Source organism: Camellia sinensis, chromosome 2 (genome assembly GCF_055761805.1).
Source record: "Camellia sinensis isolate YWXY chromosome 2, ASM5576180v1, whole genome shotgun sequence".
In the NCBI taxonomy this organism is placed as follows: Eukaryota; Viridiplantae; Streptophyta; class Magnoliopsida; order Ericales; family Theaceae; genus Camellia; species Camellia sinensis.
Window position 1 is genome coordinate 223,046,264 of NC_138962.1, and position 26,723 is coordinate 223,072,986.

A 26,723-nucleotide genomic window follows, 5' to 3' on the forward strand; every position below is an offset into this window, starting at 1 on the left:
CTCGTAGCTCAAATTTTGTGGCTCAAAAGTGGCTCAAATGGCCAAAACGACGTCGTTTTGGCCATTTTTATGTTGTTCTGTACTCAAAACGACGTCGTTTTGACCATTTGAGCCACTTTTAAGCCACAAAATTTGAGTTACGTAGCATTGTCGAATTTTAATATTATTTAAAGACAAAATTTTAAAATTCTTTTAATTTATAAAAAAAAAATAAAGGGTTAAAAATAACTAATGAATAAATAACATCACTTTTTTGGGACACATTTGGTGCACTGTGTTCCGTAACGCCTTTATAGTGCAACCCAAAAAAGAATCTTCCATCACACCCGTAAACTCATCTCTCTAGAGAGCCAAAAAAAAACGCCTCTCTCTATCTCTCTCTCTCTCTCTGCCTCAAAGTCTCTGCGCAACTGTGCGAGCGACCAAAGCACTCCACCAAAGTCTCTCAATTTCAACGTCTCGCTCTCTCTCTCTCTCTCTCTCGACTCTGTTCGAGATCTCCTTCAACAGTTACGTTTACAGAACTCGAAGCCTCGCTCTTCTTCTCGATTGTAACCGTCAATCTCTTTCTCTACATTATCTATATTTATATATGTTTTTTTGACTCTCTGAAGGATTGCGATTCGTATTGTTCCTGAAATGACTTGTGTGGTCTCCAATTCAGCTTTTGTTTGAATTTTTCGAATTTCTCTGTACAATTCGAGTTCTGAATTGATTATTTGAACTTCTGTGGAACATGTTTTCTTTTCAATTGTTACTTTTTTTTCTGAATTTTTTTTTTCGAACTTTACGGTGATTTGTTGAACTTTTGAAGCTCGGTGTGATTCTCTTTGTTTTTGCTTTTGTCTTGCATAGTTGTGTTCTCAAATTATATAAGAATTGTTCCAGATTTTGTCGGCCTTTTTGTTATGATTGAATCAATTATTATTGTTTTAGGATTCTGTTGTACTTTTTTGAGTATTGATTGGTTCATGAATTAGTTTAATTATCACTTTATGTAATTAAACTAATTTTAATTTATGTGGTGTTTTTGTGAATCTTGCCTTCAATTCAAGAACTTTATGGTGAACTTTTGAATCACTTTTTCTTCACAATCTACATATTATGATCTATATATGTATATATGTATGTATATGCATATGCTGACAGTGTTACATGTCAAATTCTCTAATTTTTATAAGGTTTGTTCTGGATTTTGTTGCCTTTTTGTTATGATTGAATGAATTATTACTGTTCTAGGATTTTATTGTGCTTTTTTGACTATTGATAGGTTCATGAATTAGTTTAATTACCACTTATTGAATCGGAGGTTCATGAATTAGTTCACTTATACATTGGATGCTTTTTTGGTTGCAAATCTTTTCTTGCTGATTTAGTTGACTTCTGTCGACTAAATAAACACAGCTCTAGAATTTCCTTTCAGCACCTGGATTTGGGAGGATGGTTTTCTTTACCAATTGGTTCTTGTCTAAACTTTCACCTTTCATTTCCGCGTTGTTCTGGAAAGTTGACTTCATATCTGCTCCTGTGAAAATATTGTTCTGATTATATTCTTGTTGAACGTGTTGCAAATTGTGTTACTATAATTATCTAATTTTGCCAAAATTGGTTCTTTGAATCATATGCTCATTTTTTGGCACAGCATGATTTCTGCATCATAGTTTGTTTTCTTCATCCTTGTTTTGTTGGGATTCAATTACATTCAGAGTTCAATGACTCGAATTGTTGGGCATTTTATACCTATTAAATTTTTCTTTGCAGTTCATACTTAATGGTTTCCTTTGATAATTGCAGCAACTATTCAAGGTGTTCCATGAGGATGTTGGAGAAGATGGACAAAAACTTTGACCCTGAGGATATCATAGAAGAATTTGAGATGCTGACAAAGGATGCGGAGAAAATTCAGAGAGAGACCCTGCAGAAAATATTGGAAGAAAATGGCAGGACAGAGTATTTACAGAAATGGGGTCTTAATGGAAGAACAGACCCTGAGAGTTTCAAGGCTTGTGTTCCCCTTGTCACTCACAAGGATTTGGAAACTTACATTCATAGAATCGCCGATGGTGATGCTTCTCCCATCCTCACTGAAAAGCCTATAACAACCATCTCATTAAGGTATTTGTAACTAGTTGTTTGTTTTTCTTTTCTGCTATATGTTAGTGTAATTTGTTTAATAAAAACAAAATTATGAAAGTGGAAAATTTTCTTGTTTCTATCAATTCTGTGTTTCTTGCAGTTCAGGTACAACTCAGGGAAAGCCCAAGTTTGTCCCTTTCAATGATGAATTGATGGATTCCACTATGCAGATTTTTGAGACATCTTTTGCATTTAGAAACAGGTAATATTCTTTTGTGCTTTGCAGTAGACTTTTTATTTTATATTGGACTTCTGTTTTGAATTGACCCTAAAATTATTTTTAACTAATTGTAAGTGATTTCTTAGATGTTTTGCAAGTTGAATTTCACTTTTCTATGTTACTTTTTTTGTGTCCCAGCTTTGATCTTCATACGAAAGATGCTGTTTTTTTAGGGAATTCAATTTGGTTAATGCTTTTCATCTTTTGTTTTTGAATTCTTTGAAGTTGTCAATTATAGTCTGACTTTGTTTGATGGTTTTACTGTTGTTTTATTCTCAGTGTAGAAGTTTCACAGATGGTAATTAATCTTTGAGAAACATATATATATATATATATATGTGTGTGTGTGTGTATATATAAATGTGTAACCATGTATATAACCATATATAACACTATCATATCATATCCATCTTTTGAACTTACAGGAAAAGGTGAGCTGGTGGTTGGAACAACATGTTCACACATGGCCACACCCACATGCAGTCAGAGACTGCCTCCTAGCTTTCCTTTTGTCTTAGAACCTCTGTTATCAGAATCTTGCAATTCACGAGTCAATTCGTAATTTTTGCAAAATCGATACAAATTTATGAATGAGTCTTTTTTGGAAGTGAATCTCACAATTCACAATCGATTCATGATTCGATTCACTTTTTATGATTCATGCAATTTTTGAAATTATTGTGTCCGACATATTTTCGACTTTTTTTTCTCCATCTTTTTAGTGAAAATGACATAACACAACTTCTAATAGCGTTTAATACCAAAATAACCAACATATATGCATGATTTGTTGTTATTTTAGTGATCATGGAGTTTTTAATATGATCCAATCAGGTTCAATTAGACCCAATATATTTTTATCCTTTCTTCTCATTTTTTTCCTTTCAAAAAATTGTAATATATCTTCTAAAGATATTTAAGATTAAAGTTACATTATGAATTATCTATTGCTATTTTATTAAATTAAATATTACTTGTGTGAGGTCAATTATACCGTTTAAAATATTTTAAACTTTAAAATAAAAGATTCTAAATAAGTCTTTCTTATTATTTGCTCACTGTTACTTAGAAAAGTATATATGCTTATTGTCCAAATATCAATATCGTTGTTAATTATTGTTACTTTAGAAATTGATAGTTTGTCTATTTGGTTATTATCTTTATTAAGAATGGTTGATAAAAAAATATCTAAAAAAGAAAAAAAATGTAAGATAATGATCTTATATAGGAACCTTTGTTAACTTCTTACCTATTAAACTACGTGATTATCATTCAAAATAATATTTTTGTTGATTTAAGTCAAAATATTTTATATTCATAAGATATATTTAACATTTAAATGCGTAGATATATATTTTTAAATAATTTAGAAAAAGTGACCGAATCTTTACGATTCACGATTCGATTCGCAATTCGGTACGAGGCCATTTCGATTCACGATACGAATCCCGATTGGACAACTATGCTTAGAACTCTCTGCATCTCTTATATTGGTGTTCAATGTGTTCCACGTTTTCCACCCTTGTACATGGTGTTAAATGTTAATAAGCTATTTTCTGATTTGAAGATTTACTGATTTGCAGGGAATTTCCAATTGGGAATGGTAAGGCCTTGCAATTTATCTACAGTAGCAAGCAGTTTAAAACGAAAGGGGGTCTGGCAGCAGGAACTGCTACTACAAATGTGTATCGTAGTTTACAGTACAAGAATACAATGAAGGCAATGCAGTCCCCATGTTGTAGCCCTGATGAAGTGATATTTGGTCCTGACTTCCATCAATCCTTATACTGCCATCTTTTAAGTGGACTCATTTACTGGGACGAAGTCCAAGTTGTGTCTTCTACATTTGCCCACAGCATTGTACATTCCTTCCGAACCTTTGAACAAGTTTGGGAGGAACTCTGTACTGACATCCGAGAAGGGGTTCTCAGCAGCCGAATCACCGTCCCATCTATCCGAACAGCTATGTCGAAACTGCTAAAGCCAAACCCTGAATTGGCTGATATGATCTATAAAAAGTGTTTGGGATTAAGTAATTGGTACGGATTAATACCAGAGCTATTTCCTAAAGCCAAGTACGTCTATGGAATCATGACTGGTTCAATGGAACCTTATTTGAAAAAACTGAGGCACTATGCAGGCGAGCTACCACTGTTGAGTGCTGATTATGGATCGTCTGAAGGTTGGATCGGAGCAAATGTGAACCCAAAATTGCCTCCTGAGCAGGTCACTTTTGCTGTGCTTCCTAATATTGGGTATTTTGAATTTATTCCTCTGAGGGAGAATGTTGAGGTTCAGAAGCCTGATGAAATTGAGTCCTCATTGCTCTCCATGGAGGCCAAGCCATTGGGTCTGACTGAAGTCAAGATTGGCGAAGAGTATGAGATCATTTTCACTAATTTCGCAGGTACTTGCATTTTTTACACACTGATTGCACCATATATTATTAAGTTATCAAAAATATATGGTAAATGGTTTAGAAAATCCTTTTATTTCAACAAGTAAAATCAGCTAGATATTGAGCCATTGGTTGATAAAGCTGCCTTACTTGTTTTCCATTAGAATTTGTCCACCGGGTGTTTGAAAACCCTCACTTTCCCTCAAATGCTTGTCATGTGGGTGTTGGATATAGGAAGAACAGCTCCATTCTTGTGCCGACCTTCCTTATCCCTATAGGGTCTCGTTTTTTTTCCATTATTTGGTTGTTTATTCACTAGTTCACATGGCAAAACTGGCTGGTAGAGAAACTGCTCAAGGCGCATCTAATTGGTTGACATCTTATTAGGGGTAGGTGAAATTTTCTATACAAGTTTCGTTTATGATTAAAGTTGAATTTTTTTTGGGGATTGTTCCGTCAGAGATCTTGGTGGAATTGTGACATATGAAATTCCGGGATACTGATACAACCAAGGATAGTTCATAAATTTATTTTCGGTTCCATGTGCAAGCCACTACTATAGAATATAGTGTAATGTATTATTTTGAACTAAATCTAGTTTACTTGGAGACATGGGTTATGACTTCCGCTTTTATAGTTTTGTCTGTATATATTTGTATTTTATGTATATATTTGCTTAGTTATTTATTTTGGATTGGTTGAGGAGTTAACTTGTGAAAGTATTTCAAATATTCTATGTACATGATTTTCCTTTGGTCTTTTAGCTGATTTATCTGTTTTTGTCTTCAAATTATTGTCGATGCATGATGGGCAACACAATCCAAATTAAAAATTAAGTTTATTTGTTCTTTTTCTTTTAACATCATAACATACGGACACATATTTGTGGCGTTGATAGTAGGTAGTGGTGGGTTATTATGTGATACATGTTGTTCAATTATTTATGACAGACAAACACGGATTAGGTAAACCACATCATTGGCAAAAGTTGAGCAAGCTCACATAAAATAGAATAAATTAAAGGTGCCTTATGGAGTAGTCTTGTATCTATGGTTTTACTACTTTACAACTTGATTTACTTTAATCAAAACATCTTTTGATATCTTTTAGACATTTTTTTATTTGATTTACTTTAATTCTTGCATTCTCTATTTGAAATTCCCTTTTGCACTTCCGAGTCGCGATGCAGACGTGCACGCACATATAACATCAATTTTGGTTTCATTATTGTTATGCGTTAATTCTTATCTAGTTGTGCTACACGCACAACACAAAAAAAATTTCACAGAATGGGATAAAGATGTGATCCAAAATGCTCGCAATTATAATGCTTGAATCTATAGTTGCAAGCATTTTGTCTCATATGTGTGCATTCTATTTCTATGCTAATTAACCTTTTTCATTCTTCTCATAGTATTACGTTGATGTGCTTTAAATTAATTTGCAGGTTTATATCGGTATAGGTTAGGAGATGTGGTTAAGGTAGTGGGCTTCCACAACTCAACTCCAGAGCTCCAATTTGTTTGCAGGAGTAATCTTTTGCTCACCATTAACATCGACAAGAACACTGAGAAAGACTTACAACTATCCGTTGAGGCGGCTGCCAAGCTCTTAGCTGAAGAAAAGCTTGAAGTAGTCGATTTCACGAGCCTTGTTGACTTATCAACTGACCCTGGCCACTATGTCATCTTCTGGGAAGTGAGTGGGGAAGCGGGTGAGGACCTTTTGAAGGAATGTTGCAACTGTTTGGACCAGTCATTTGTCGATGCAGGCTACATGAGTTCCCGCAAAGTCAACACTATCGGAGCGCTCGAGCTCCGAGTCCTTAGGAGGGGAACGTTTCAGAAGATTCTAGACCACTACGTGGGGCAGGGATCTGCCGTCAGCCAATTCAAAACCCCCCGATGCGTGGGACCCAGTAACAACATTGTGTTGCAGATCCTAGGTAGTAATGTTGTTGAGAACTACTTCAGTACTGCTTTCAACTGAATTGGTCTGTTTTTTTATCATGTTATATAGGAATTCAAATACATAGGTCTTGTTGGGTCGTTGGTTCACAATAATGCTTCAAATGGGTATACAAAACTTTTAGTCTCGTCCACTTATATTGGACTTGTCAACTATGTACATGTTTCCCAGATTTTGTGTTGGAGATGTATAAAAGATACATTATTGACCCGAATTGTGAAATCATTTTGCAACAATCCTGAATCGTATTGAGCGAGTATAATATATAATTATATATATAAATATGAGTAAATTACACCTTACTCTTTTATGTTTAGTTATTTTCTCACTTAGTCTTTAAAGTTTGTTTTTTTCCATTTGATCTTTTATGTTTCAATTTTTTTTTTTTTTTTAATTTACTCTTTAAAACTAATTTATGTTCAAAATTAGAAAGAAAATGCCATATTGAATGCCACAAAACATAAAAAAAATATTATTATACTAGAATTTGAGTTTGTATTATAGGTGTGGATTATATATAATAAAATCTTTTTATGTCACGTAACTGTCAATATGTATTTTTTGTTTAATTTTGAACACAAGTTACCTTTTGGAGTAAAAATTGCAAAAAAAAAAAAAAAACTTGTAATATGAAGGACTAAAGTGGAAAAAATTAATCTTAAAGGCCAACAAAAAAAAAGCCAAACATAAAAAGTGCAAAGTATAATTTATCCTATAAATATACATAATACTTATTTTGCTCCAAATTATTTGTCTACCACAAATTGTAGCTGGCCCGAACAAGCCCAACGTCTGGCCCGAAACCGCCTAGTTGTTATAAAAAAGAAACACTACTCAAAGCCCATTTGAGCTTGATCTGTGGGCTTGGGTAAAGTTTTATATGGTGTTAGTGTGAGATCATCCAACTATTTCAATTTATTGACATTAACAAAAGGTCCGGTGGTTAACATGTGCCTTAAGAAAGTAATTAACTAACTTCTTTTACTTGTAAGGAAAATGAAAAGGTGAGAATTAATGTGACATTTTTTAGAAACAATGTGTTTGGTTTGGGTTTTCTTAAGTTTTTTTTTAAAATGAAGTTTTTTTATTTTTCGTATTTTTTTGGTTTTAATGAATATTTTTTAAATGTTAAACATTTTTTTTAAAACTTTTTTAGATACATATTACTTAGGTGTATCTAAAACCAAAAGGAGATGGAAGTAGGGATAGAGAGAATATAGAAATACAGATACTTGACAAGAAGGAATAAAGGAATAATAAAATAGATTTTAATCAAAATAACTTACAATTGTTTAACAGTTGTAGCACTGGATTGCTTCAAAATACATAATTTGAAATACAGATGAATAGGTGAATATATAAGCAGAAGAGCACTTCTTTTTCGCTCTGTTTTTTCTTAACCTTGCCCTTCAAATGAATTAACCATTACAATTTATAGAAAACAAAAACAAACTATACAACATGTGACTTGGTTTATCATGAAAGCAGCTGGCAGCACATGAGCAAAGACAGGCTATCGGATGCTTTCAGCTGATTGACAAAAGATAAAGCAGCTTTTTAGCAGATTGATTGAGTGATGAACAGTAAAAGTGAATAGTGACTTTTTACTATTCATTACTTTCGGTGGAAATATTTTAATAAGGGAATCAACATAAATACAAATTGGCAGCTTTTCTCAAAAGAGTATTGATTAAAGCTAATTTGTATCTATATGGAATCCAAAGCAGGGCTGACTAGGCATATGGGTCCTGCGCATCTTGGAACTCGGGTCCATATGGGTTTTGAGTGGTTGAAACAGTAGTCGAACATTCAAAAGAATGTGAACTGTTTGAACCTTCTTCTGAATTGTGATTAGCCGAATTGTCGTTTTCTGAATCATCTGAATCTGACTGTGCATTAGCCTGATCCACAAGCAGACGGGCCATTTTGTGAAGTTCATCCCTAGATGACTTGGACTTATCCTTGGGTTTAGCAGGAGTTGTAGGTTTAGTCTTGGACTTTGCTTTAGCAGATGTGGTCTTTGCTTTATCCTTTGATTTGGGCTGAGTAGAGCTGGGCTTAGCAGTTGATGATTTATCCTTTGATTTAGCCTTTAAGTTGGACGACTTGGGCTTGGAAGAACTTGAAGTTAGGCTTCCAAGATTAATAATAGGAAGTTGGCTTCCTTGGGTAATTGAAGCAGTGAGGTTCTGCTGAGTTTTAACCATGGCAGGTGTAGAAGCATGAATATTAACCGGGAACTCAGTTTGAACAAGTTCAACAATGCGGGGAATTTTGTAATTATCCCACCATTTAACCGTATGTATCCTTTGAACCACATCATCAGAAATGCCATAATGCCATTTAAATATCTAAGGGATTTTATATTTAGATATGAAAATTAGCAATTGAGGAAACTTCTTCTGTTGTGGAGAGAAGGAGAAAATAGTTGAAAAATAATTAGCCTGTTCCAGCACAATAGCTGGGAAGATATCTGAAATGGCACTATAATGAGTCCACCATCTTAGAAACCAAGTAGGAAATTCAGATTTAAACTTTTGATCAAACTGAATGAACTAGGAATGGCTAAAGGTTTCAGTCTGATACAAAAATATTTTAAACCAGGCATCAATATAGTCATAATAACTATACTGCAGAGAGTTATTAGGCAATTCTCGAAGCTGCGAAGAAGGACCTCATTCAGCTAGGGAAATAATATTGTGAATGTAAAGGGAGTGGTAGACAACTTTACTAGTGTAGGTGCGGTCATAGATAGGTTTAATCACAATTGATTGGTGGTTGAATAGGATGTCTCTATAGAAAGTAATGGTTTTTGCTAGATGCATGGGAACAAAATGCCATCCAGGAGGAAAATAAGATTTAACCAGGTCATTAACAGACTGACTCTTTGGATGACTAGGTTCTTTGAAGAACAGATTAGTAGTGGTTGATTTAACATAATCAGAACGGACAATTTTAATCGGATTAGGAGGATATGGAGTAACTTCTTGGCTGGAAGAAGCAAAAGGATCAGTAGCCAAAACAGAAGTGTAACTAGGTTTAGGAATGTTACCAAGGACTTTGTAATGGTTAATCATTTCAATAGGGTGGTATTGGGTTACTAGCTCCAAAGGAGGAATAAAAGGATGGCTAGATCGGACCAAGGCTTTGGAAGGAGGCCTGGGACGAGACATTTGTTAAATAGAACTAAGGGTTAGCAATTAATATTAGCAACCACTGAGGAGATCTAAGTATTGTTGATGATAATCCAAACAGTTGTAATAATCAGCAAGTAAATGGCGACGAGCTTGTATTTGATGGTAGATAATATATTGAGCACGTTTAGTAGTTGGTTTGGCTAATTTTAATCGGGCAATTCGGTGAGCAGTTTGGGTTATCAAAGTATGGTATTGGGAAATTTGGGTTTTATAGTAAGTAATAAATGGAGTGGCCATCTCTCTATCCCCCCTGTAAAAATTCTCGGGTAAGAAAATCGGGAATAGAATTTTGACAACCAGGTATATATTCAATAGCAAAATTAAAAATACTTAAAATAGATTGCCAACTAGCAAAAATTTGCTTACTAACAAGATTTTGAACATCTTTTTCTAAAACATACTTAGCAGATTTGCAATCAACACGAAGTAAAAACTTTTGATTTAAAATATCATCTTGAAATTTACTAATACATAAAACAGTAGATAAAATTTCTTTTTTAATAGTACTATAATTTAATTGTGCTTCATTCCAAATACCAGAATGATATCGAACAATTTGTTCAGATGAATGAGGAGTGACTTTCTGGAGAAGAATGCCACCATAGTCAATATCAGAAGTATCAGTTTGAATAATTTTGAATGGATTTTCAGTACGAATACCAAGACAAGGAAGAGACTTAACATATTGTTTGACTTGTTTAACAATAGAAGTATGAATAGAAGACCAAGGAGGAGGATGATTTTTCAATCGATCAAACAGAGGTTGACAAGTTTTCCTAAGGTATTTATAAAACTCAACAATATAATTAAGTGAACTTAAAAACCGTTGTAATTGGGTTTTATTTAAAATTTCATCAGGAAACTTAGATGCAAACTCAATGGAGCGACTAATAGGTAAAATTGTATTTTGATGGATATCATATCCTAAAAATCTAATTTTAGTTTGAAACAATCTAATCTTAGGAGCAGATATAACTAGACCATGACTTTTAATAGTGTAAAAGAATGCAGTTAAATGTTTCCAATGTGCACTAATAGATTGGGAAAAGATTAATATGTCATCAATATAGACAATAGAAAAATGACTAAATGGGTTAAAAATATCATTCATTATGTTTTGGAATACACTAGGGGCATTTTTTAATCCAAATGGCATTACATTCCATTCAAAATGACCAAAGGGTATAGTAAAAGTAGTTTTATACCTATCTTTAAGATGAATTTGAATTTGCCAAAATTCACTTTTTAAATCAAATTTGCTGAAAATAACAGTTTGACTTAATCTTTTAATCAAATCTTTTTTATTGGGAATAGGATATCGAATCCATTCTAAGACTTTATTTAATGATTTATAATTAATGACTAAGCGAGGGACTCCTCTTTCTAATTCAACATTTTTATTAACATAAAAAGTAGGACAAGACCATGGTGATTAACTTGGGCTAATTATCCTATTTTTTAATAATTCATTAATTTCTTTTTTACACATTTCAAGTAATTCATGATTCATTTGAATAGGTCGAGATATAGTAGGAATTTGTCGTTCATTGAAAATTTTAATATATGATAAAGTAACTACATGCTTTTCCCTATGCCAAAATACAGTAGGTAAAGTAGAACAGACATTCATTTGTAGTTTTAATCTAAACTCATCAATTTGAGAAATAAGAATTGGATCAGTTAATTGTTGATCAATTTTCTTATAATTGAATTCTTCTTTAAGAAAATGTAAATGACGAGTTAATTGATTAATAGTTTGAGAAATAAAACAATCTTTTAATTGGTTTAACTCTAGCATTTCAGGTGGAAACAAGAATCGAAAAGTAATAGGTTGACCTCAAACATGAGTAGTTATTCCTTCACTAGATGTAGTAAATGGATATAATAAATATATAAATGGTGTGCCTAAAATAACTTTATCAGTCATATTTCGAACCAAAACAAATGAAGTTGTAAAACAAACATTATCTTGACAAATATGAACTTTAGGTAATTTATATTTAATATATATTTTACTACCATCAGCAGAAGTTAACTTTTCATGACATTTTTCATAATATTTAGTAGGGAGTAATCCTTTTGAATACAGTTGAGATCAGTGCCAGTATCAATTAAAGCAATGACATCTAGTTCAAAATCATTAATAATAATTTGAACTTTGGAATACCATTTTTGTATATGAATTTTATTAATAAGATTTAATCGGTTATCTTCAGGATTGGAATGGTGTGATCGATTATCAAACAGGAGATTGTCAGGATTAGTATGATCAAAATCATGTTCAGATTCATGAGGTGATTCATTATTATTGTCTTGGAAATTTTCTAAACTTTTATTAAGTTTTAATGTAATAATTTCATCTTCTAATCTTTAATAATTTGTTTAATCTGATTGATTTCATGTTGTAAATCTTGTAATGTGATTTCTTTATTTTTATTTTTAAATCTTTCTAAAGTTTTGGATAAACTAATTATTGGGTTTTCAGGTTTAGGTTGTCTATCAGGATTAGTTAATAAAGATTTTAATTTGTTAGTATATTTCTGTTTTAATTCTGGATCTTCTAGACGGCTAATTAATTCAATAAGAGTAGTTTCTTCTTGATTGTGTTTAGTAAGAATAGTGATTTGTTTAACTAGTTTACAACAAACATCATTACATCCTAATTTTATATTATTATCAGAATCATCACTAGGTGAATGGTAATCAGAAGAAGTATTAGAATTATCAGAAGAGGAATTACTAACAGATTGGTTTAATTAGAAGATTTCATATAATTGATTTTTTGATTCATTATCAATTTGGAGTTGATTAACTTTATCTTTTAATTTTTGTTTTTCTTTACATTTATTAGAATAATGACCTTTTTTACCACAGTTATAACATGTAATATCTTCATTAGATTTAGATTTTGGATGTGATTTTTTGTAATATTTCTTTTTGGGTTTAGTATAAAATTTATCATTTGATTTGGAAGGTGAATAATTCATTTTGTATTTATTAGAATATTTGTAAGATGATTTATGTTTATTCTTAGAGTATTTGTGTGATTTCCTACGAGAAGGTGCAACGGGAGGTAAACCATATTATTCACAGAAATTACCTAATTCGTATTTAGTCTTATGTTTATCTTTAGTAGCTTTTTGACTAAGTTTAAGATCAATACACATTTTTAATCCTTCTTTTTGAATAGTACTAATTATATCACCATAAGTTAAATTATCATATTCAATAACACCAGTAGGTTGGCTAAGCACATCTCTAATCTTATGAGCAAAGAGACTAGGTAATCCATTAATAAATTTTTCTTTCTAAAAAGATTTAGTATAGTCTTCTCTTAACATTACTTTAGAGGTAAATACATCTTTATACTATCTAAAATCACTTAATGTTGGACAAGTAAGGTTACTAAGTTGATCATGGATGCGAGAATATATATTAGTAGGAGTTCCTATAAAATGTCGAACTATAGTATAGATTAATGTATTAATACCATTAAGGTGATAATAACCAATAGTTTCATCAAAAATAGGTAGATCATTTTCATCCTTTTGATTAGCATGAATAATTGATTCTCTTTGATCTTCAGTAAGATATTTTTCCCACCAACATTTAAGCATACCAGTAAAACTAGAAGTGATTAAAGAAACAATTTCAGGTTGAAAGTAATCAGGGTAATTACTAAGATAACTATTGGAGACCATGGATAAATGATTTAATTTTTAGAGGATTTGATCTTCACTAAGACCATCAATATTCCATTTGTATAATTTGTTAGCAGATACAGAAAATTGATTATTAAGATTAGTTTCTTCATATTGGAGATCAGGTGGAGTAGGGCGAGAATACCAATTTTTGGTAGTTTGAGGATTAACTTTTGGATAATGGATTTTATTAAGAGTAGAGGATTGAAATTGTTAAGCTAATTGATTTATTTCATTATCAGTTGTATCTGATTGAGTTTGATTTGAAACAGTGTCCAAAGTAGGTTGTTGATTTAATACAGTAAGACCTTTTTCTTTAGAAGGAGAGGCTGTATCAGTGGTAGATAATTTGGTGAATAATTGTTCAATTGCTTTGACAGTAGAATTGTCTTTGGTAACTAAACTAGTTCTTTTAGAACGATTTCTAGGCAAGTTAAGCAAAGGTTGATTTAGGGATTGTTTAGTAGAGGTAGTATTGGCTGAATAATTATCTAAATTATTTCTAACTTATCTAATTGTTTACCAATGGTTTGGAGACATTAATTCGTATAATTATTTTATTCAATAATTTTTTTAATTTCAGGATCAGTGCCAGGTAATTTAAAAGGAGAGGCTGGGACTGGAGATCCTTGATGTTTAATAATTATATTAGCTAAAGGATGATGACTAGAGCTAACAGTGGTATTAGGAAAAAATTTTCATTTATGTTTTGTGATTGTATTTAATTTTTTGTAATAATTTTCAAAGTATTCAAAGAAAGGGATTTCTAGGCTATATTCAATCATAAAATCATACCATTTGTGAGTGATTCTGGATTGTTGAGTAGAATCATATTTATCACAAAGTAAAATATTTGTGAAAAAATATTTTAAAAAATTAATAAATACAAAAAAATACAAAAAATATATTGAATTTTCATATATTTTTTTTATATTTTTGGTATTTAGTGAATTTTTTAAAAAAAAAAATTCACAAAAATTATACTTTTTAAATGTATTTATGTTAGGTGTGTCTAAAAATTAAAAAAATTGTTTAAAATATTAAAAAATAAGTAAAAGCAAAAAAATATGAAAAATAAGAAAATAGAATTTTCTGAAAGTATTTTTAGAAAACTCAAACCATTATTTTTTTCATGCGTGGACAAAGATATCCCTGATTTTTAAATGACCAAAATGATGTCATAAATTACCAAAATAATTGTGCACTGTGATAATAAAATTAAAAGAAAATTGTACCCAAAAAAAAAAATTGCTTTTAGTAGATTAAAAATACAATTATTTAATAAGTTTAAAAGTTGTCTAGGTATTTTGGTCTCATTATTAAAATAAAATAAAATTTAGTAAGGTTAAAAAATATAATAATTTTTACATTGATTTTCTTATAGTAAGGTTAAAAAAATCGATATTAATTCATGTAAACACATAAAGATAAATAAGATAATAATATTATTTTTTTATTCATATAACTAAGAATTAATTATATAAATTAGATAAGTATTATCTAAATTAAAATTTTATGAAAGTTTAATATAATTATTATTAAATTTATGAGATTAATTGTATTTTTTTCAAAAGGGTAAATTACAAATACACCCCTTGTGATTTACTTGAAGGGCGAATTACATTAATAATCCATATAGTTTGAGATTTGTGTCACTTTGATCCTCAACTTTTCAATTGTAATACATTTGACTCTGAATTTTGAATCTCGTTCCAAATAAGGACAATTGAAGACATTGTTGCTCTATTTAAAGAGTAAAGTTGTCATATAACTCATTTTGTGTTAGTTAACTTGTATATTATTTGAAATATAATGGCATTTTTTTAATAAATAATGTTGAAACTTTTTTAGTTACAAAGTTGGGGATTTTTTTTAGGGTCTCTATGTAGCTCGACTTTTCTGCGCCCCCCTTTCGGAAGGCGAAATAAGCCCTACAGTATCAGACTCCCGCGGTTTTGAATCTGATCCCACAAGTACAATGTGAAGTAGATAAACACCAAAGAGTCCAAATCTGGCAAATCTTTTTGAAAAATTAATTTTGAATCAAATTGTCAAAAATAGATTGCTTCACCTAAATATTTTTGGGAAATTTAGAAAACCCATGACTCGTGCCAAAGGTCACGTGTCCGTCATCAATTGAGCACCCTCGCTCGCCCGATCAAAGATCGGCCTCTACTAATCATAATATGAATCTTATCTACATTATATGCTCTTGTTTCGATTTATTAGGCTAGCATTACTATGTGATGTGCGCACACACAAGTATAGACTAACTTGCAAGAATTGGAACATTTTCGAGTCATGTTTGTTTTGAAAATTGTTTCGAAATATGTACCACTTGAAAAGTGATCGCATATGAACATTGCTCAAATTATTCAACTTCAAGCAAAAAGATTTCATCCACAGACATTCAAACAATTATAGTACTTAAGCAATTAGTCTCATGGCAACAATCACACTTATGCAATTATGCTAAAACGAGTAAAGGCTCACCTAGTACTTCAAGCCAAAAAAGAAATGAGTTAGAAAAATGTATGATTTCTAACTATGCGATATGACTAATGCAACGCATGCAAAAATGCAATCTAAATAAGTTCGACTACTTAATCATGGCATGTGAATCAATGTGATAGTATGCGGTCTAAGCACGTATTCAAAGAAGTACTAAACTAACAATGCAGTTAGAATGATGAACCGAGCCATGGTGCATGCAATACAAGTGGATGCAAGGCATGGAGAATGCTAAAAAAAACATGATGTTCCTAAATAACCATCGTAAGCAGTTAAATAAAATGGGAAAAGACGTAGGGTTCGAAAACATACACATTATTACAACATTGTGCTCTCATAAAGGAGAGTCCGAATGAACTAACTAGCAAACTAACTCATTAAAGCTAAGCTAATTATTACAAAACAAATGAAATTAGCTAAACTACTTAACTAATTATTACAACAAATGAATTAACTAACTATTCTAGTTAACTAAAATAATTACAAAACGAAATCGAATAACTAGTTAACTAACTAATTAATTACAACACATATTAAAATTAACTAGTTACAATTAATTAATTACAACAAATATCTAAGTTAAATATTTAAACTAAACATGCTCGGTATGCGAGGAGTGCTCATGCACGTGCTCAGTTTCTACCCGAAAAGTCACTGTTTTGCTTCTGGAAGGCCTCTGTTGCGCAATAGAACACTAACACCTTTGTCCACTTCCAGAATAACTTTGCTCTGCTGAAAGTATACACTACTGAATTTTGCATTGGTGGTTGGCTGGCCACCGGTGATAGCCTGCCTGCTATCAAAGGTGGCATGCCGGCCACTACTGCCCAGTTCATTTTGCTGCAACAGAGAACAAACAGAGCATGCACAGGGTATTCTCAAGGGTTGTTTGCACAATTCACTCCTCATTTTCATGAATAAATCAAAGGAATAGCAAGCTTGGTCCACAAACCACCAATGTAACCAATTTCATTGCATGATGACATATGAACTAAAATGTGCAATTTCAATAAATGTAATGAAATAAGACTCTCAAAACCACCTCCCTATCATGGAAGATCAAGGGAAGTAGTGACCTTGGAAACTTGAACCATTTCATCACTTATGAGTTTGAAATGCCTCAAGCTTCCATGTGTTCGATTAACATCCGATTAAACACAAACAAATTATTTATCTTGCACATTTTTAGCCTCAATTTTATTACATCATTTTAGATTACCAACCATTCTTTAATTCATTGATTCCAATGGTGAGTTTAAGTCCTCTAAATGGAAAGAAGGCTCAAACCATATGTTGTCTTAGGCATGAAATAGACATCACACTGTTGGTAATGAACCCCAAAGGAATTAAACCATTAAGCATAACATCTCAATCTCATGCTTTAAACAAACAAGAAGTTTGAACCACTTTCAAAGCAAAACAAAAGCTAAGAAAGGATGGAGGTTGTAGAGGTGATTAAGAGTAATCACAAGTATGGAAAGCCATAAATAAATGCAATAAACTCAAATAAGATGGTGTCTAAGACCTAGAACACCAAACTTATAAGGACACTTACACTACAAGCATGCAAAACAAAGCTTAAATACAACTATCGACCCAAAACAGTGCTAAAACAGGTCTAAAACAGTCCTAAAACATGCTGGAATTGAGCTAAAAATAGCTAGCTTAATAAGCTAAAACATAGAACAAACTAGGTTAGTAAGCAAGACACAAGGAAGGGAGGCTAACCCCTCCAAATTTGGACTTCAAAACATAATTTTGACCACTGAAATAACTCTGAAAAATAGTATTTAAAAGCTCAAAAAAAGATAGTAAAAGGGTGGGAAACAAAAGGGTAAAGACCTCCAAAACAATGTGCAAAGAAGGGTGAACCACCCCTCAACCTTTAATGGCCTTAAAACCCAAACTCCAACTAAAAAATACAGAGTTTTTATAGCCCAAAAATAGTTTTACAATTGCAAGAAAAAGAGTATATAAAGCTAGCAAGGAGGCAAAACCTTATACCTTTGAAGAGAAAAACCAATTCCAAGCAATAATCCAAGACAAACACACCCTCAAGAGCTCAAACAAGGCTCTAGGATACCTCAGCTCAAAGATGAAGAGGTATAGTTAAGAGTGTATAGGCAAAGGTTGAAGATTTGTAGGCTAAAGTGTAGAAATTTGTAAGAAAGAGAGTAAAAATTTTGCTCCAAAATTTTCCAACCTTCAAACATGAGAGGAAGGCCTCCTATATATAGGAAACATAAATTTCCCTCAAGAACATTCAGCCCTAGACGTGGGGGCAGATGCAAGCATCTGTACAAATAGCTGGCACAACTGTCACAAAATATCTACAAAAGAAACTGGTGGCCGGTAGCCCAAAAAGGTGGCCGGCAGGCCACCAGAAGCTGCAGGCTTGAAGAACTAAGGCTTGGTCCAAGAATGAGGCGACAAGAGTGTAGGGTTTGAAGGGTTCAAAGCTGTGACATTCCGCTGAGGACTTTGAGCACTTGACGAGCATATAAGCTCATTATTGGGTGTGCATGCGATGACGTCCAAGTCGTAAGGGCCGTTGAAAATGGGGTGTCTACAGTTTCCCCTCTTTGATAAAACTCAGAGTCATGAAATGATGTGAGTGAATGTCAAAGCCCGAAGACGACCCATTTTGACAAGGCCGTAAAACTTGGACAAACAATCAAGACAGCAACAAATGGTTGCTTCCGCAGGCTGCCTATGTATCCCTTTGCAAGGAATCAAACCAGCGTAGTTCTGAGGCAAAATGCAAACGATATGCACAATGTAACTATGAAAGCTGGACTCACACGCTACGCGAAGCCGACTATTTCAAAAACTTATGATCATACGAGATGATGCAATAAGAAATAACAAGATGCGATAAGCAAGATAAGATAACCACATATGAATGAGCAGCTTCAAGCTAAACCGACACAAGTTCCATGCAAAAAGAAGAAACAAGACACACCCTAACTACGCCAAAACAAAAGACGAGGAAAGAAACACCCCTCAGGATTGCGTTTTACGCATCCTGAGAAACTGAGAAAACCGCTATGGGTCGTGTTTCACATGTCACGAGAAACTGAAGAACGAAAATCGCTCGGGATCATATTTCACGCGACCCGAGAAAAAGAGGAATAAAAATCGCTTGGGGTCGTGTTTCACATATCCCTGTAGCTCGACTTTTTCACGGCCCCTTTCGGAAGTTCAAAACAAGCCCTATAGTTCGTACTCCTGTGGTTCTAAATCTAATCTCATAAGTGCAATGTGAAATAGATAATCACCAAAGAATCCAAATCCGACAAATCTGTTTGGAAAATCGATTTTGAATCAAAATGTCAAAAATAGACTACTTTGTCAGATATAGAGTCGCCACTTAAATATTTTATTTTGAAAAAATTTAGAAAACCCAAGACTTGTGCCAAAGGCCACGTGTCCGTCATCACCAAGATTGTCTCGACTCGGGAACTTAGGTATGAGAGGGAAATGTCATGAATTGAGTACCCCCGCTCGCCTAATCAAAGATCGCCCTCTACTAATCATGATATGAATTTTATTTACATTATATGCTCTTGTTCTGGTTTATTAGGCTAGCATTACTATGTGATGCGCATACACACAAGTATAGACTAACTTTGCAAGAATTAGAACATTTCAAGTCATGTTTGTTTTGAAAATTGTTTCGAAATATGTACCACTTGAAAAAGTGATCGCATATGAACATTATTTAAATTATTTCAATTTAAGTAATTAGCCTTCATCCACAGGCATTCAAGTAGTTTATCACTTAAGCACTTAGCCTCATGGTAAGCATGCTAAACATGGCAACAATGGTAATAATCACACACATGTAATCTGCTAAAGCAAGTAAAGCCTCACCTAGTACTCCAAGCCAAATGAACAAAAGAGTTAGAAAAAAAATGCATGATCTTAACTTATGCAAGATGACTAATGCAACACATACGATATGCAATTTAAATAGACTCGGCTACTAAACATGGCATGTGAAACAATTTAAATAGCATATGGTTTAAGCACGTATTCAAAGAAGTATTAGACTATAATGCAGTTAAAATGATGAACCGAGCCTCGATGCATGCAATACAAATGGATGCAAACATAAAGTATGCTAATCGAAACATGATGTCCCTAAACTAACCATCGTAAGCTAGTAAATAAAAGGGAGAAAGACGTGGGTTTGGAAGACATACACATTATTACATTGCGCTCTCACGAAGGAGAGTTCGAATGAATAAACTAGGCTAATTAACCAACTAATTAAAACTAAGCTAATTATTACAAACCAAATGAAATTAGCTAAACTACTTAACTAATTATTACAACACTTGAATTAACTAACTGTTAACTAACTAATTAAATAATTATAACGCAAGTGCAATTAAAATAAGTAATTAAACTAAACAACCAACTACTATGCCTCGGGAAACGAGGGATGTGCATGCGCATGCTCAGTTTCCACCCAAAAAGACCACAATTTTGCTTCTGAACGCCTCTGTTGCACAATAGAACACCAACACTACTGCTCACTCTACTCTGCCTTACAAACTCATTACTGAATTTTGCACCAATGGCTGGCCGGCCAGTGATGAGGACTGCCGACCACCAGTGATGGCCGGCCAGCCATCAAAGGTGGTCTGCTGGCCATGGAAAGTAGCCTCTCGGCCACTGTTGCCCAGCTCTCCTTACTGTAACAGAGGACAAACAGAGCATATCCATGGTATTTTCAAGGATTGTCTACACAACTCACCTCTCATTTTCATGAAGAAATCCAAGGAGTGGTGAACTTAAGTCACAAACAACCAACTCAAGCAATTTCATTGTATGATGGCTTGTAAACCTAAGTGTGCACGTTCAATAAATGCAACAAGAAGAGACTCTAAAGACCACCTCCCTATCATGGATGATCAAGGGAAGTGGTGAACTTGGAGCCTTGATCATTTCATCACTAATGAGTATGAAATGGTCCAAGTTAACGTCTGATTGAACACAACCAATTATTATCTTGCATCATTTTTTAGTCCCAATTTTAGTTACTCATTTTAGTTTACCAACCATTCTTCGATGAATTAAGTCCAAAGGGTGAGTTTGAGTCCTCTAATGGAAAGAGGGCTCAAACCACAAGTTGTTTTAGGCATGAAAGAGACATCATACCATTGGTAATGAACCCCCAAAGGGATTAAACCATTAAGCATGACATCTCAATCTCATGCTTAAACAAACAAGTAGTTTGAAACCACTTTCAAAGCAAAACAAAAGCCAAGAAAGGAAGGAGATTGTAGAGGTGATTAAATGTGATCACAAGTATGGAAAGCCATAAATAAATGCAATCAACTCAAATAAGATGCTGTCTAAGGCCTAAAACACCAAACTCATGAGGACAATTACACTATAAGCATGCAAAACAAAGCTCAAATGCAACAAACACTTAGAAATAGTCCTAAAATAGTCTAAAAACAGTCCTAAAACATGTTGGAATTAAGCCAAAAATAGCTAGATTAATAAGCTCAAACAAGGATCATGTTAGGCTAATAAGACACAAGGAGGGGAGGCTAACCTCTTCAAATTTAGACTTCAAAATATGATTTTGGCCACTGAAAAAGCTCTAAAAATTAGTGTTTAATAGCCCAAAAAGAGATAGCAAAGGGGTGGGAAACACAAGGGCTAAGGTCTTCAAAATAAGGTACAAAGAAAGGTGAACCACCCTTCCACCTTTAATGGCCTTAAACCCAAGCTTCAGCCCAAAAAACACAGAGTTTTGACAGCCCAAAACAATGGAAAAACAGTAGGAAAAATAGTAGAGAAAACAAGCAAATAGGTAAAGCCTTATACCTCTTGAAGAGAAGAAGCAATTCAAGCAACAAAACCAAGCAAATAACACCCTCAAGAGCTCAAACCAAGCTCAAGAATACCTCAGCTCAAAGATGAGAAGATTTGGTTAAGGGTGTATAGGCAAAGGTTGAAGATTTGTAGGCAAAAGTGTAGAGATTTGGTAGAGAGAGAGAGAGAATTGTAGAGGGAGAGGAAAAATTTTCGTCTCAAAATTTTCTAACCTTAAAATAGAAGAGAAGGGGCTCCTATATATAGAAAACATGAAATTCCCTCAAGGGGATCCAACCCTACACGTGGAGATAGATGCATGCATTTGTGCAAATAGCTGGCACAACTGGCATAAAATATCTGCAAAATACACTGGTGGCCAGTAAGCCACATCAGTGGCCGGCAGCACAAAAGTGATGGTTAGTAGCCTCTAAAAGTGGCTAGCAGGCCACCAAAAGCTGCAAGCTTGAAGAACTAAGGCATGGTCCAAAACTGAGGCAACAAGGGTGCAGGATTTGAAAGGCTCAAAACTATGGCATTCCGCTGAGGACTTCGAGCACTTGGTGAGCAAATACGATCATCATCAAGTGTTCATGCAAGGATGTCCAAGTTGTGAGGGTCGTCAAAAATGGATTGTCTACAATATCGAGAAACAAGAAAAACCGTTTGGGTTTGCACTTCATGCGTCTCGCGAAATAAGAAAGACCGCTCGAGCTTTTGTTTCACATGTCCCGAGAAATAAGAAAACCGCTAGGGCTTGCGCTTTACGCGTCTCGAGATGAAACACTCCCAAGGATGTGCGTCACGCGTCCTAAGATACAGAAAAATCGCTCGAGCTCACGTTTCACACATCCGGAGATAAAAACAGCCCAGGGTCGCGCGTCACGCATCTTGAGATACAAGAAAAACTACTCGGGCTCGCATTTCACGCGTCCTGAGAAACAAGAAAATCGCTCAGGGTGGCGTTTCACACATCCTGAGATAAAAACATGCCCAAAGTCGCGTGTCACACGTCCTAAAATACAAAAAAAAATCGCTCGGGCTCGCGTTTCTCGCGTCCCGAGATAAAACACACCCAGAGCCGTGCATCACGCATCCTGAGATAAGGGAAAATTGCTTGGGCTCACGCTTTACATGTCCTGAGATAAAATTTCCCAGAGCCGCGCGTCACGCGTCCTGAGTTACAAGAAAACCGCTCAGGCTCGCGTTTTATGCATCTCGAGAAACAAGAAAACTGCTCAGGGTCGTGTTTCACGCATCCCAAGATAAAACAAGCCTAGAGTTGTGCGTTACGCGTCCTAAGATAAGAGAAAATTGCTCGGGCTCACGCTTCACGTATCTCGAGATAAAACCTTCCCACGGCCGCAAGTCACGCGTCTTGAAATACAAAAAAATCGCCTGGGGTCGCGCTTCGCACGTCCCGAGAAATAAGAAAACCACTCGGGGTCTCGTTTCATGAGTCTCGAGATAAAACACGCCTAGAGCCGCGTGTCACACATCCTGATATAAGGCAAAATTGCTCGGGCTAGCGCTTTATGCATCCCGAGATAAAACTCGCCGAGGGTCGCGCGTCATGCATCCTCAGATATAAGAAAACCGCTCGGGGTCGCGCTTCGCACGGCCCGAGATACAACAGAGAGGTGTGCGATAGATGCATAGAGTATATTCCATGCCAGGTAGACAACCGACATATGATGTTAATTGAAGACATGTTCTATGCAAGAAACAAAAGCATATTCTATACAAAAAATAAGAGCATATTCTATGCGTGAGTCATAACTGATGCAAGACGCGCATGCAACATACGCACATGTGAAATGCATATTCTACGCAACAATATATGTGAAATGCATATTCTTATGCAACAAGAGAGGACGAAAAGAAAACAAAGGCATAAAACGAATAAAAGCGACATTCGATGACACTTTTCGATTTACTTTTCAGAGGAATTGCAATATGTTTAAAAGGATACACCTCGTTCATGTTGACAAGTGATGAACATCGTGTGCCAAAACACAGTTTTGAGCTCCCTTAGAAACAATCTGAGCCCAACAATGAACCTTCCTTACACTTCTTGGAAAAAAAAGACACAAAACATCATCAAGACATAGACGAAGGCCACCAGCCACCTGCCACCTGCCGGCCATAGGGGGAAGATGCCGACCATTTACCGACCACCGATGGCAGTCAGGGCAATTTGGACATTTTGTGCACGAGTCTTTAAATATAAGCCAAGACTCCTTATTTCCTCACTTCTCTAGGTCCGAAATTCTTTCCTCTCTCTTTCTAGACAATTTCCCTCTCTAGATCCGAGCTTTTTACGCATTTTCCAACGCCCCACGCACGTTTTCTTTGCTAAAACCATTTGATTCTCTTCCTTTTGAACCAATCAAAATTTGATTTTGACACTTTTTCTTGAATTTCTACCACTTTAGGCTTGTTCCTCTCGAGTTTCTCTTCAGTTCCGTGAACTTTTTCCTATTTTGACTTTTTCTTCCATTTTCTCTCTCCTAGGGTTGACTTTTTCCAAGTTTACCCTCTTTTCTCTATTTTTCTTCATTTTTCACCTACTTTTCACCTATTTTCCAGATGACAGATGATTCACCACATGACGGGGCCCCTCCGGAGGTTCCCCCCGTATTCCCACCTGTTGTTAAGGTAGAAGAGCCGGTCGTTGCCGAGGCTAGCGAGGCGGCTTAGGGTATTGAGGCCGACCTCGATACAGAGTTTGAGCCTGAGGTGGAGCCAATGCCGCTACCATTGAGGGTACAACCTTTTGATCCAGCGAGGTATCATCCCCGGACACACATATTGCCACCCAAAGGCATTAGACGATTCAACGACTTTGCTCTCAATGCACCGGAGGACCTCCTGCCGAGGGAGCCAGCTTCCTACCTTTCATCCAATACCACTAAGGTATGAACTCTGTTCTCATGCATTCCAGCCTTTCTCTAAACTGTATTTCTTGCACTGTCTCTCATCTGACTGTACTTTTATCACTTTTCACTGTATTTCTTGCACTGCCTTTCATCTGATTCATTTGTTCTTTGCCATAGGGGGAGTCTCGTACCTTCAAAGGGTACAGAGCTACGATTGCGAGAGATTGGTACAGCGAGCTCCCTGCCTGGGTTTGTGACATTGTGGACAAGACTGGCTTCGGCTTCTCCTGCTCTGGCCCAACATGGGTCATTGCGAAACGTCCTTTTCTAGGCGCACTTGTGGAGAGGTGGTGGAACACCACTAACTCCTTCCATTTCTCCACTGTAGGGGAGATGATGATGACTCTCTACGACTTCGACAAGATCACCGGTTTAGGAGTAGGGGGTGACCCGATCCCTTTTAACACTGATATGGGGGTGTCGGAGGCCGCCTGGATCGAGCCACTAAAAGCGCATCCACCCTTGTACCAGACAGCTATGGTCAGATATAGCTGGTTTACTAAGCAGTTTCGAGGGAGCGAGCCCGAGACATTAGAAGAGATAGAGCAGTACGCCAGAGGTTTTCTGATGTTCGTCCTTGGTACCACCTTGTTTTTGAATAGGTGGAACACCGTGGGCTTATATCTGTTGAGTGCCCTGGTGACCCTTCCCCGGTTACATTTCTATAACTGGGGCGGAGCTGGCCTCGCCACCCTGTACAGATATATGAGCTTTACATCCCGCCTGAAAGGAGAGCTGATCGAAGGCTACTGGCGAGCCTAGGAGGTATGCATTTCAGCTCTCTCTTTGCGCTTTACATTTTCTGCTTTATATCTGTTCAACACTGTGCTTTCTATTTTGCACTTTCTATATCTGTTCATGCTGTATGCTTTGTGCTTTGCACTTTTTGTATCTATTCATGCATTGTTGATCACATATTACTGCATTTTCCTCGCAGCTATGGGTTTATGCATATTTCCCAACTCTTGCCCCAGGGCCCATGGAGGAGCTCCCTCTGGCAGTTCCTTACTTGAGGTAGTACGATGGCAGATGTCAGTGTAGAAATCACGAGACCTTCACCTTCTTAGTCATTATTTTGACACAGTGGTCGCCCACGAAGTAACCCAAAACACAGTCATTTTTGCTTTACCACTCTTCTGATTCTTACTTTAGCAACTGACAGCAACTAACAATCTATACACTCTCTATTTGTAGATCATGTGGCAGCCTTGGGCCATGATGCCGGCTGCAATACGGGACCAGTACGCCGAAGCCTGGGCCACTTCTCGTTTTCGGATCCTACTTGAGGGCTCAGTCTATCGGGCCTGGTTCCTGAGTGAGCGGTTCATTCGATAGACCATGGGCTTGTCGGACCCGATCGTTCCGATGCCACTGCTAGAGTCTATGAGATCAGCAGACAGCCTATCCGTTGATGTATTCAGTCAGTTTATAGGGGCTCCCTGTAACGACCCAAACCCACCCCTATGGGTTTAGCATCGTAACCGGCCAGTAATCCTAGGATTACCGAAAGCCTTTGAAATAGAATAACATAATATTAGGGGCTAGCGGAAGCAAATAAAAAATATACAACATCCATTGAGCTGCGCAGACTTATATGAGGCAAAAAAATTTTAAACTTTTTATATGCAAATCTACACATCATCCTTACGTCATCATATATATACAGATTAGACAAAAAGGGACTTAGCCCTATTTACAAAATAAACAAAGACTTGTTTAAACAAACAAGAAAACAAAACTTAAACTTTAATCACATAGCCATAACCACTTGACATATCTAGAACCTCTATGGGAGTCACATACGTTGGCTGACAAAAAACA

General features: G+C 35.2%; 1 protein-coding gene across 3 annotated transcripts; it reads left to right on the plus strand.

Moving 5' to 3' along the window:
- The first annotated feature begins 250 nt into the window (after positions 1-250).
- On the plus strand, positions 251-6,958 carry LOC114296732 (jasmonoyl--L-amino acid synthetase JAR4). 3 transcript variants are annotated; one of them, XM_028241056.2, is made up of 5 exons: positions 251-557; positions 1,795-2,115; positions 2,237-2,338; positions 3,940-4,763; positions 6,202-6,958. In XM_028241056.2, exons 2-5 carry the CDS (start codon positions 1,814-1,816, stop codon positions 6,741-6,743), a joined length of 1,770 nt encoding a protein of 589 aa, XP_028096857.2. In that variant the 5' UTR covers positions 251-557; positions 1,795-1,813; the 3' UTR covers positions 6,744-6,958. The 3 variants fall into 3 exon arrangements, with proteins under 3 accessions (XP_028096857.2, XP_028096856.2, XP_028096858.2); XM_028241055.2 differs by having other exon boundaries at positions 251-551; XM_028241057.2 differs by having other exon boundaries at positions 266-509.
- Positions 6,959-26,723: the final 19,765 nt, after the last annotated feature.